General features: G+C 40.9%; 1 protein-coding gene across 2 annotated transcripts in view; it reads left to right on the forward strand.

Moving 5' to 3' along the window:
- Positions 1 to 1,260: 1,260 nt before the first annotated feature.
- The window catches only part of LOC124043637 (angiopoietin-1-like), a 69,045-nt gene continuing 56,910 nt past the window's right edge, over positions 1,261 to 13,395 (forward strand). Inside the window, exon 1 of one of the 2 annotated variants that reach the window (XM_046362426.1) lies at positions 1,261 to 2,320. In XM_046362426.1, the coding sequence (XP_046218382.1) occupies positions 1,895 to 2,320 (426 nt within the window). In that variant the 5' untranslated portion in view covers positions 1,261 to 1,894. The remainder of the gene's footprint in view (positions 2,321 to 13,395) is intronic. The other variant, XM_046362425.1, reaches the window with a different exon arrangement.

A 13,395-nucleotide genomic window follows, 5' to 3' on the forward strand; every position in this document is an offset into this window, starting at 1 on the left:
CCAAATTCTTCTTGCTCACATAAATGGCTTCTTCTTTTCAATTTATTGAGAGGTCGTTGAAAATAGATGCCCCTTTTTCAATCATTGAATTGGAATTTCAGTTTACTTCCTGAACTGACTGCCTTCAACCCTGCTATGTATACAGCAGACTGTATGATAGTATGTCTTATTTGACAGCATGGCATTTAAGCTAATGTTCATGGCAGTGCAAGTAGTTTTGATTTAATACATTCAATGACTCTCTGCTTCGTTTGGACTTTGTAACAGTCGCCAGCAAAGTACGTCAACAGTACCCAGATTTCCCAGAAATGTTTGCACATGCTTTGTGTCTTTGGTAGTCTTGGTTATTCTGGGGATTTGTTATCTTGGGTCTCCTCAATGCATTAATTCACACACCCTTCCTCTCCCACACTGTGCCCCCACTATGACAGAAGACACACACATCTCACACACACATCGGGGTGGTTTGGACCACAGTGAAGTGATGAGGACCTGGTCATTTGTATCTGTTGATAGCCTGCCCTGAATCCTAGGGATGTCAGGGCACTGTCCATAATAGGGACTTGACCTTTTGACCCTGGGCCTTTCACCACAGTATTCCCTTGGCTTCCCTCGCTGGCTGCCGATGAAGACATTCCTCCTCTATCTACTCACTCTTGGATTTCGGTTGTGTTTTCCTGAAAACACTGAGCGCTCTCCCAGATTGGAATTTTGACAGCTTTCGCAGGGTTTTGCACCATGTTGTGGCTATTTTTGGTGAGAGGAGAAAAGAACATTTGATATGATATATCACTTCATTTAATATGATAAAGTATGTAAACATTGAATTCTATTACCACCTAAATGGGATAAAACTACATTTACTAAAAAAACAGGCAAATACAACCTTCTGCATGCGTGATCAGCATTGTGAACGCCTGTGTTATATAGTTGAGTGATGGACAGTGAGAATCCTGTGCTGCCTGTTGTTTACTGTAGTGCAGGGGAGATGGGAACAGGCTTAGTGTTTACAGGGGCAGGGCTACCACACAAGCCCCAGGTCACAGAGCTTGTAAACCGATCCTCGCAGTCTGAGCACATCCTCTGTACTGGGGTTCCTTTCTGCACACACACACACACACACACACACACACACACACACACACACACACACACACACACACACACACACACACACACACACACACACACACACACACACACACACACACACACACACACACACACACACACACACACACACACACACACACACACACACACACACACACACACAGAGCGAGAGAGACTCGTCCATACACACACATTCCTCTTCAGTCTCTGTGAGGGGCAGGCTCAGAGAGTGCTGGAAGCCTGGTGCTGTTCTTTAGTGAGCCTCACTCCAGTCGTTTAGTCACAGAGGGAAACCAGAGCAGAGACGGAGGAGGAAGAGCAGAGCAGAGACACAAGAGGAGGTCTGACGACACTATCTGTATGCACTGACACTCAAATTCAACACATGTAGACATACATGCACATGCTGCGTTGATACAGTGTAAACAAGGATCCTCTAAATAAACACACAAGCTGTCGCGGTGCAACACGTGTATGTGGTGAGCCCTGAACGACTGACTTCTGGCTGACTTGTGACCGGACTTATTGCACTCCAGAAACCCATTACACGCGCGTGTGTGTACGTGTGTGTGAGCACACCGGCGATGCCCTCCAGACCTTCTCACAGTAGGAGGTCCAGCATGGGGATGGAAGGCACATGTTCTACATCGACTGGGATCCTTACAGCGCTCTGATTCTACTCCAACCAAAGGGAATACTAGCCCAAGACCGCTAAAAGGAAGAAAATCCAGAATCCAACGATACAAGGACTTCACTTTTCAACCGTTCCCCCCAGGCTGATATGATGTTGTGGAACAAGTTTTCCTGCCACTTGCTTTCCTTGGCAGCCCTGCTGGTGGCAGTAAGCTGTGGCGGGGTGGAGCAGAGAAAAGGGGCAGATGGCAGCGCCAGCAGCACAGGACAGGGTAGCACAGGTGGCATCACGGGTAGCAGTAGTAGTACTAGTAGTGAAAGTAGTAGTGGTAGTAGTAGCAGCAGTAATCGGAGGTACCACAGAGTGCAGCATGGACAGTGCACCTACACCTTTATCCTACCTGAGGGCGACGGCAGCGGAGGGAATTCGTGCCGACAAGGGAAAGCCGCGACCCAGTTTAACAGCGCCAATGCGCTGCAGAGAGACGCTCCTCCACTGGAACAGGACTTCGCTTCCCAGAAGATCCAACACCTGGAGCTCGTCATGGAGAACTACACTCAGTGGCTGCAGAAGGTAAGCGAGAAGTGGTCACACTGTCAACAACTTTGGATGAACACAGGTGTTCATTTATGTTTACTTTCAGATTTGTTTTCTTCTGGTGTTTCGTGACATCTTTAACAGCGATGTGTGTTTGAGAATGACGTTCTCCGGCTTTCAATTTCAGTTCTCCTGAGGTTGTCTTTCATTTGTGTCCTTACTGCATTGTCGGGGATACATCCGTGTTCATATTGGCTGGAGCTGTGTTCTACGAGTCTTTTATTAATGGTTTAAGATCATGGTAGCGGATCTTGCATTGATGAACGATCATTATGACAAATGTGAAACTTTGTGAGCAAATCTCATACAGAAGCCCACCGTACTGAACGAGGGTCCTATTAATCTGGTTAAAAGCCTTTGTGTGACTGTCACATACCGACAAATAACCAACATCCATATATAATTGAAATCCACAAAGCTGCTTCATTACATTCATTGTAAATGAGAACTTTTTCTCAACTTGCCTACCTGGTTAAATAAAGGTTAAATAATTTTTTTGTTTGTTTTAAATTACGCAACTGTCAACCATCAATCTATTTGTGTAAGATCAGTACTCAGTACTTCTCCGAAAATCTCCGTGCTCCCTGAGTTACGTTCCGCGTCACAAAGTGGTGGTAGTATTGTGTTAGTCACCCAGAGTTCTCCAGTGTGCTGTCTCTTTAATGGCAGGAAACCAATAAAGACCCCTGTGAGAGTGCGAGGGAAGAATGCCACCTCTATGTGCTGCTACCCAGGACTTCTCATTAGTCCAGACTGTAGCATTAGAATAGAAAAAACAACAACATAAATGGCATAATCAGATATTTTCAAAGTGCATTATATTGATTGATGGGACAGGATTTACTAATAGGAAAGACATTAAACCATTTTTGATTTTATTTTATAAAAGGGGATATTTACTTGTTATTGGGAATGCATCTTCAATTTTCCCTTCTTTATCTTTTGCCTTTCAAAATTGTGTATCCGTTTTTATTTCAAAGCTCTGGATGCTTTTGAAGGGTAACCTTCAAATTGGATTCTCAACAGGCAACGGCAGTTTCAAGATTTAAATAGAGGTTAAAGCTAATATGATGTTACAACTGGGTAAGGTACAGTATCGCGGGAAACATAAATAATGATTTTGCAATGCAGTGCTCAGTGAATACAACTGGGAAAGCAATCAACAAGCAAATATACTTCTCATTAGGCTTGCCAAGAAGTGTAGGCAAGGAAAATAAGCAGCATACATTTCAAATTGAGTGTTGCTAATTTACCATCTATTCGGGGTTTAAGAGACAAGATGCCTGTGGTGCATATGACTATGTCCAGCCTGGTCTCAGAGTGTTTTGTATTTCTCTGAACGTAAATCTGTGAATTTCATTTAGTATGATATGTTATGTTTGGTATAGTTAACTACTAAGACAGATGGTTACTTAAGGCAAAAATGAAAGGAGGGTGGTTGGTAGGGGTGGATAGGTATGTGTATAATACAATTATTAAGCAACCCAAAGGTTGCGAGTTCGAATCTCATTACAGACAACTTCAGTATTTTAGGTCATTCGCAACTTTTCAACTACTTACTATTTTTTTTAGCTACTTTGCAACTACTTAGCATGTTAGCTAACCCTTCACCTAAACTTAACCCTAACCTTAACCGTAACCCTAACCCTACCCTAGCTAACGCTACCTAGAATGTGTAACACATCATAAGATTAGCAAATTCCAACATATTGTACGTTTTGCAAATTCGCAAAATATTGTACATTTAGCAAATAAGTAGCATACAGTATCAGTCAATAGTTTGCACACACCTACTCATTCAAGGGTTTTTCTTTATTTTTAATATTTTCTACATTGCAGAATAATAGTGAAGACATCAAAACTATGAAATAACAGATATGGAATCATGTTGTAAACAAAAAAAGTGTCAAACAAATAAAAAAATATGTTATATTTGAGATTCTTCAAAGTAGCCACACTTTGCCTTGATGACAACTATGCACACTCTTGGCATTTTCTCAACCAGCTTCAAAGGTAGTCACCTGGAATGCATTTAAATTAACAGGTGTGCCTTGTTATAAGCCCATTTGTGGAATTTCTTTCCTTCTTAATGCGTTTGAGCGGGTCATTTGTGTTATTATAAGGTTGGGGTGATATACAGAAGATAACCCTATCTGGTAAAAGACCAAGTCCATATTATGGCAAGAACAGCTCAAATAAGCAAAGACAAACAACAGTCCATCATTACTTTAAGACATGAAGGTCAGTCAATACGGAAAATTTCAAGGACTTTGAAAGTTTCTTGAAGTACAGTCGCAAAAACCATCAAGCGCTATGATGAAATTGGCTCTCATGACGACCTCCACAGGAAAGGAAGACCCAGAGGTAACTCTACTGCAGAGGATAAATTCATTAGAGTTACCAGCCTCAGAAATTGCAGCCCAAATAAATGCTTCACAGAGTTCAATTAACAGACACAACTCAACATCAACTTTTCAGAGTAGACTGTGTGAATCAGGCCTTCATGGTTGAATTGCTGCAAAGAAACCACTACTAAAGGACACCAATAAGAAGAAGAGACTTGGATGGACCAAGAAACATGAGCAATGGCCATTAGACCGGTGGAAATCTGTTCATTGAGATGGTTTGGGATGAGTTGGACCTCAGAGTGAAGGGAATGCAGCCAACAAGTGCCTAGCATATACTCCTTCAATAATCCCAGGTGAAGCTGGTTGAGAGAATTCCAAGGGTCTGCAAAGCTGTCATCAAGGCAAAGGGTGGCTACTTTGAAGAATCTAAAATATATTTTGATTTGTTGAACACTTTTTTGGTTACTACATGATCCCATATGTGTTATTTCATAGTTTATGTCTTCACTATTATTCTACAATGTAGAAAATAGTCAACATAAAGAAAAACCCTTGAATGAGTATGTATGTCCAAACTTTTGACTGGTACTGTGTAATATAAATTGTAAATCGTAACATATCATACATAATGGTGGATGGACATCCACAAATGAATATATACCATACAAAACTTACCAACTTGGATTTACATACAGAATAATACGAAATTCTCTGAGACCAGGTTGCACCATCACGTCCTTTTCCTCCAACAAATGAAAACCTGTTATGTATTAGATATTGCAAATAATGAATGAGTCTTTTCATGGCAGGTGTCATGTTCTTTTGCCTATGTCTGAATAATGATTTGTTTGTAAAGCCAGTTAGGTGTTTAAGATCACAAATACGGTTTCACTGTGACGTTAATGAATTGTGAGGTCATCACTGATACCACTTGGCAACTGAATTGCTTTTCTTAGCTTTGAGACTTGAACCCTGTCTCTGAAAAGACAGATTGTCTCTCTGAAATGAATACATGAATCAAATAAACAAACTCTAAATTCGGAAGAGCAGCTCTGCTGTACTTTTCACAATATTGTGACTTTCCAATGAGATTAGTAAGGCCAATCTATGATGAATTGCTTAAACACATAATAGTTTATTTTTGTCTGTAAAATGTTGGCACAAAAGTGAACAAATCATTTCATTTAAGGCACAGTGAAGTGGAGATTACACTGGAATTGTGTGATTAATTGAACAGAACGTCATCAATACCCGTTAGCATGCTGTGCCCTCTGCTTATTAGTAGTTAGTGTACCCTCTTAAAAGCTATTTGGGAAAGCTTCTCAACAGTTTTACTGCGTTTCATCTAGCTCTGAAAGGTTATCTTTTCACTCCTCAGGTTGTGAGAAATAGTCGTTCTTTATAAATGACACAATCTTACATTCCAATGAACTGTTGGTTGAGTTTGTAGTTAGGAAAGTAGCAGATATGTTATTCCTTCTTACTGTATTTTTGTATTATTTAACCTTTATTTAACTGGGCAAGTCAGTTGAGAACTAATTATTATTTACAATTTCACTCTAGTAAAGCACAAAGATACGGGTATGTACATATCAATTCCCAAAGAAATGTTTGGCTTTTGCTAAGAAACAGCACGTATCACTATGCATCAATGGTTAAAAACTGCTTTTAAACTTGGAATAAGCTGCGGGTTGTAAATGATTATTGACCTACAGTATATAAATGAAGAAAAACTACTGGCATACAAAATATTGTTCAGTGGAGAAAAATCACATCACACATTTAGTACCACGTCTATACATTGTAAGAGAAGTATGTTGATTCAAAATATAATTGTAAGGCCACCAGCTGTAATAGGATTGTGAGTTTGCTCAACATTTGGGCATATAACTGATAGAACATACAGTGCCGTTGGAAAGTATTCAGACCCCTTGACCTTTTCCACATTTTGTTACATTACAGCCTTATTTTAAAATGGATTACAGAGTTTTCCCCTCTCATCAATCTACACACAATACCCCATAATGACAAAGCAAAAACAGGTTTTCAGAAATGTTTGCTAATTTACAAAAAAAATGTTTTTAAATATTACATTTATATACATATTCAGACCCTTTACTCAGTACTTTGTTGAAACACCTTCGGGTATGATGCTACAAGCTGGCACACCTGTATTTGGGGAGTTTCTCCCATTCTTCTCCGCAGATCCTCTCTGTTTTCAAGTCTCTCCAGAGATGTTCAATTAGGTTCAAGTCTGGGCTCTGGCTGGGCCACTCAAGGACATTCAGAGACTTATCCCGAAGCTACTCCATCATTGTCTTGGCTGTGTGCTTAGGGTCGTTGTCCTGTTGAAAGGTGAACTTTTGCCCCAGTCTGAGGTCCTGAGCACTTTAGAGCAGATTTTCATCAAGGATCTCTCTGTACTTTGCTCCGTTCATCTTTCCCTCGATCCTGACTAGTCTCCCAGTCCCTGCCACTGAAAAACATCCCTACAGCACGATGCTGCCAGAGCCATGCTTCACCGTAGGGATGGTGTCAGGTTTCCTCCAGACGTGACGCTTGGCATTCAGGCCAAAGAGTTCAATCTTGGATTCATCAGACCAGAATATCTTGTTTCTCATGGTCTGAGAGTCCTTTAGGTGCCTTTTGGCAAACTCCAAGCAGGCTGTCATGTGCCTTTTACTGAGGAGTGGCTTCCATATGGCCACTCTACGATAAAGACCTGATTGCTGCAGAGATGGTTGTCCTTCTGGAAGGTTCTCCTATCTCCACAGAGGAACTGTAGAGCTCTGTCGGAGGGACCATTGGGTTCTTGGTCACCTCCCTGACCAAAGACCTTCTCCCCCGACTTCTCAGTTTGGCCGGGCAGGCAGCTCTAGGAAGAGTCTTGGTGGTTCCAAACTTCTTCCATTTAAGAATGATGGAGGCCACTGTGTTCTTGGGGACCTTCAATGCTGCAGGAAATGTTTGGTACCCTTCCCCAGATCTGTGCCTTGACACAATCCTGTCTCAGAGCTCTATGGACAATTCCTTCGACCTCATGGCTTGGCATTTGCTCTGACATACACTATCAAATGTGGGACCTTATATAGACAGGTGTGTGCCTTTCCAAATAATGTCCAATCAATTGAATTTACCACAGGTGGACTCCAATCAACTTGTAGAAACATCTCAAGGGTGATCAATGGAAACAGGGCGCACCTGAGCTCTATTTCGAGTCTCAAAGCAAATGGTCTGAACACTTACTGTATGTAAATAAGGTATTTCTGCTCTTTATTGTTAATACTTTTTCAAAAATGTCTAAAAACCTGTTTTCACTTTGTCATTATTAGATATTGTATGTAGATTGCTGGGGCTTTTTTTTTATTTAATAAATTTTAGAAGAAGACTGTAACGTAACAAAATGTGGAAAAAGTCATGGGGTCTTCCCCAATGGTGGAACAAACTCCCTCACGACGCCAGGACAGCGGAGTCAATCACCACCTCCCGGAGACACCTGAAACCCCACCTCTTTAAGGAATACCTAGGATAGGATAAAGTAATCCTTCTCACCCCCCCTCCCTCCCCCCCTTAAAATATTTAGATGCACTATTGTAAAGTGGCTGTTCCACTGGATGTCATAAGGTGAATGCACCAATTTGTAAGTCGCTCTGGATAAGAGCGTCTACTAAATGACTTAAATGTAAAATGTAATGTAAATGTCTGAATACTTTCCAAAGGCACTGTATATTCTCATGTTGAATTGAATGTTCACTCAATTTGAGCTGAGTTTGTTGAGTAAACACACTTTAATACATTAGCTCAAATGTTTGTCTTTTTGAAGTCCGCTCAAGTCACAGAATAATGCTGATTAAGCAATTGGTTATATTGGCTTTTAAAATTATAATTTTTTACAGTGTAGGCCTACTGTCAGGCCATCCTGTGTAGAAAAGAGTCTGAGTTTAAATCCGACTGAAATGGAATCTCACTGGTCTTTATCTTTGTTCAGTGGACCTCAACACACTATACAGCATACTATAGAAACAGTACTGAATTCTAGACTAATGAGACCGCTGGCATAACTTTTCCACAAATGTAAAAATGTGAGTGTTGCGAAAGCATCTGCCATCACCACTAATACCACCATGTTTCTTCCCTGACACATTTGCGTTCTCTGCAGACCTCTGACATTTTTCATCTGAAGCGAGAAAATCAAGTGGGGGAAAGAAGGGGGGGGGGGGAAACATGCATCCAGCATGTGTTTATTATTCGGAAAGAACAACTTTCAATAATCTTGTCAACGATAAAGTTGATAGACAGGAGAAGTTACAGTAACCAGTTGACGCCAACACGAGAAGAATTAGAAGAGACGCTTCACGAGGCAGCCCTGAAGCACACAGCGATAATTCCGCCTAATTATGGACGTGCAGGAACATCCGGATGCAGTTAACATTTTTCATTGGACGGAAGATTAAGTGTCCCAGCCAGTCTATCTATCTTAATCATGTAAGCCTTGGCTGCTTGTCGAGAGGAGAGCTGTCCCTAATGCTACACCAGCCACTCTGGTGAAAGAATCAACAAAGGATACCACACACACTCCCATGCATGGGCGCTTAACTGTTGGGGGTAGATGCAGCAAGCAGCTGTTTGAGAAGCATTAGGCTGTCCCGATCATTCCCACTGTGAAATTCTGCTTGTCCCAGGGAAGAGCAGGCACTGATAACATTCCTGCCCAGTCAAAAGTGTCTTCTGTTTGTCTGAATATTACTTCTGGATCAGATTGTCTGTGATCTTTGGGTATTTGTCGCTGGAAACGAGCCACTTAATAATGCATCCCCACTCCAGGCCATTGCTGCCGGGCTTGGGGAAGTGTGCATGGTCAGTTGTAGAGGAAAGATCATTAAGTTTGCCTTTAAAAAATAAAAATAAAATAAATCATAGTTAAAATAACTTGGGCTGAGATGTTTTGTATCACTCACCTGATCACTTCCAGATGCATTCAACGTTTGAAAGGTATAAATCACCTACAGGAGAGATACACTCCAGATCCCCTTTCTACATCCTCAATATTTAAAGGACAACTCAAGTCATTGGAACTTGGACGAAGGTCCATTTTGAGGAGCCAAAAAAAACCTTCTGCTTCTAGCGAGTGAAAGTGATAGATCTTCACACTTTGACTTCAGTGCAGACAGTAGAAAGGGTTTTCAAACCAACGTTTCTTCAGAGGGAGTCATTGCCAGAATAAGCTGTTGAAGTCAAAAGAGAGACAAAAATCAGTGTGTACACAGTGCTATCCCTGTGAAATTCCCATTGCTGTGCCTTTAAACTGAACATGGCCATGCTGGTTAGTGTAAACACAGGGGTTAATGGATGTACAACGTGGTTAATACAGTGAAAGGCTGAATAGTTCTATTCGTAATGCTACTAGAAGGCCACACAGCATGCCTAAAGAGCCAAGGAAAGACCAAGCTATTTTAGGGGTGACTTCCTCTGTATCAAAGTACATTTTTGCTGATAATGCGGGCCAAAACTAACAAATCGGATGATGCATAGATTTAGTGGACATGCAACAGACTGAGAAGCGCTTCCTTCCTGTCCAGCGCAAAACTTGTAAGACCGCAAAAATAGCAGAACGCGTTGTTCTATACTGCTACTGCTTCCATAAATTAATCTTTGCCTCCCTTGCACTAGCAGAGAAGGTGAAAAGAGAACAGAGCTTTCTTCTCAACATGTCAAGGGAATAAGGAAGTCCATTACGGCAATGCCACAGTATTTCCACATGGATGTGGACACTGAGGCCAACATGGTTAATGTTCTTGGTTTTCAGGAAAGGGGCATTTAGAATGTTTGTCACAGTCAATATGGCAGCGCACTTAGTTTCAAACTCTTTTTCCAGGAATCATATTTCGTTGTGGTCGTCAGCCTCGAACCTGTTAGAACTTTTGATATTGGGCAGAAAAGTCCTTAACTTTATACTACAGTTATGCAACCGAAATTAATGGTGGAGTTAATTTCTCTGTAATGTTACCCACGGTCTGGAGAGGCTCTCTGAGAGGCATCATGGGTACATGTGGTTAAACTTCCTGCATTCATTTTAATGAATCACTCTCTGGTGGGCACTTTGTGCAGGATTTATCTAGCTTTAATTGCTATATTATTTTTGTATTTGGTGAGGTGTGTCAGGCTTTTGTTATATAACCCTCAAGACATGTCACTTAGTGCTCTGCAATCACTAGCTTATGTGTTGAATGAATTGAGAATATACTGCATTATGTTTGGGTTTCCTTCCTTCTGAGTATATTCCATTCTTAATAATGGAATCATTTTTTTCTTCCTGTGAGTACCACAGGTATTATAAATTAAGGGCTAGGCGTCCAGTCAGCGGGACACCTGTTGACAACTTCCGGAGAAATTGGAGGCGCGCAATTCAAATAAATAATCATAAAATGATGCATATTAAACATCTAGGTACATATGTGTCTTATATCGGTTAAAAGCTTAAATGATTGTTAATCTAACTACATTGTCTGATTTACAATAGGCTTTACAGCGAAAGCATGCCATGCGATTGTATGAGGACGGTGCCCCGCTTCAAAATGATATTCAAACAGAACAGGCTTCGTAAAATCACAAATAGCGATTAAATATTCACTTACTTTTTGAAAGTCTTCCTCTGATTTGCAATCCAAAGGGTCCCAGCTACAACATGCATGGTCGTTTTGTTAGATAAAATCCTTCTTTATATCCCAAAAAGTCAGTTTAGTTGGCTCCATCGATTTGAGTAATCAACATGCAGAGAAAGGAATCCAAAAAGCTACCGCTTTATATTGTTTATATTTAATCCTTTAATCATAATTAAACTATAATACTTCATATGGAAAGAAGTATGTTCAATAGAAAAGCAAAATAAACAAGTGCGCGTCCCCTTCGTCGCACGCGCACAGACTGAACTCTGACTCCCAGTACCAAAACTCAAAATTCTTCCTCGTTTTGGGAAGAAACAATCCTGAAACATTGAACGAAGACTGTTGACATCTAATGGAAGCCATAGGAATTGTAATCTGGGAGCTGGAATTACATATGACCCATATCTTTCCATTGGAAGTGCATGGTCTCTCTCCAAAAAAGTTGTGGTTGGTTTTTCTTTGGATGTTCTCCTACCATTTCAATTGTGTTATAGTCTCATACATTATTGTAAAATTTCTGCAAACTTCAAAGTGTTTTCTATCCAATGGTACCAATTATATGCACATCCTGGCTTCTGGGCCTGAGTAACAGACAGTTTAAAGTGGAGGGGCGTGGAGAAAAATAGACCCTAGCTTGAAGAAGTTTTAAAGTGAGTGTGCTGCAGCATGTCACACAGGTGATATGGATAATTTTACCATGTAGGCCTATACTGTATATCAGGTAACTAATAGTTTGAAACAGTTAGTGGCATTTGACCTTGTTTTGAATAAGGGTAAAGTATCACATACCTGTGAAAGGGATTAATATAAATAATGTTGTTTTGGACAAGCAAGTGGATGTCGTTGTGCTTGTGTTTAGAAGTAATTACTGTAGCTGGCGAGCATTGTCGAACGTAGTCCATAGTCCAATGCCCTGGCAAATGCCTTTCTATGGCACGGGTGAGTGATTATGACCCAAATAAAAGATAGTTCCCATTTTTATATTGTGGAATTGGAATACTATACAATACTATATATGTGATTGTTCGGTCAGTGGTCAAATAAATTCTGCTATCACAGTTTACTACAACATATCAATACTGAATTTGGAATCCAGCTGTGATAAGAATGGCGTATCACTGGCTTCCATTATTTATATATGTCACAGGCTATAACTCATGTCATCATTTCTCTACCTTGTTAAGCTTCTGTCATCTTTCTCTGAACTTCTCCACCGGGTAGCCTGTTCTGGTTCATTTCAGTCCGGTAGAATTCCACCAGGCCCTACAAGAGTCTGCCTTCATATAAATGTATACAGCTTTTGTTCTTCGAGGGACAGCTATCGCAGAAAAAAAACATGCAGGTCTATGCTTTCTATTTCTGTTTTCTGGCATGCGGCAGAAACGAAAGAGACCGTCGAGCCGCTGTTTCTTTGTATCTCTTTTTGGGTTCAGCCAATCTTTAAGTTCACTGTAGAGTTTCATCGTCTACAAAATCCATCGGAATTCTCTTCCATCGGACAATTATTCATCTGAGAGATAAGGCTGACTCTGAGGAGTCGGGGTAAATTCCTGAAGCATCCCCATACACTGCCATTGAGCTCTAATCTCCTTAGAGGTTGTGTCCTACAGATGTTCCATTGTGAGTGGCTGCCTTTGTCTGTCAGCACTGAGGCCGCTTGCCAAAGTCCCAAAGGACACCATTTCACCTTATCTGAGAGTTCAGCTTCTTCAACTTTTCCATGATTACAAATCAAAACATCACAATTGGGGATGAAAGAGAGCAATGGAATAGTTTCAGTTGAAGCGGAGAGGCTTTGAATACATGAACAGAACAGCAGATAAATATCAAGTCATAAAAGCACCAGCCGTGTGGGAAACCGAACGAAGACAAGCAAGTGAAGGTGGGGAGAGAGGGAAAGAGTGTGGGAGATATTGGGGAACAGATAAACATTTTCACTCCCTCACAGCCAGAGTTGGATCTGTAAATGATGAATAGCCGAGTTTTCCTTCTCTTACTCTGTTCTTGTGCCGTTGTTGTCATAAGACTTCCATGAAAA

The sequence above is a fragment of the Oncorhynchus gorbuscha genome, linkage group LG09 (assembly GCF_021184085.1).
Source record: "Oncorhynchus gorbuscha isolate QuinsamMale2020 ecotype Even-year linkage group LG09, OgorEven_v1.0, whole genome shotgun sequence".
NCBI lineage: Eukaryota > Metazoa > Chordata > Actinopteri > Salmoniformes > Salmonidae > Oncorhynchus > Oncorhynchus gorbuscha.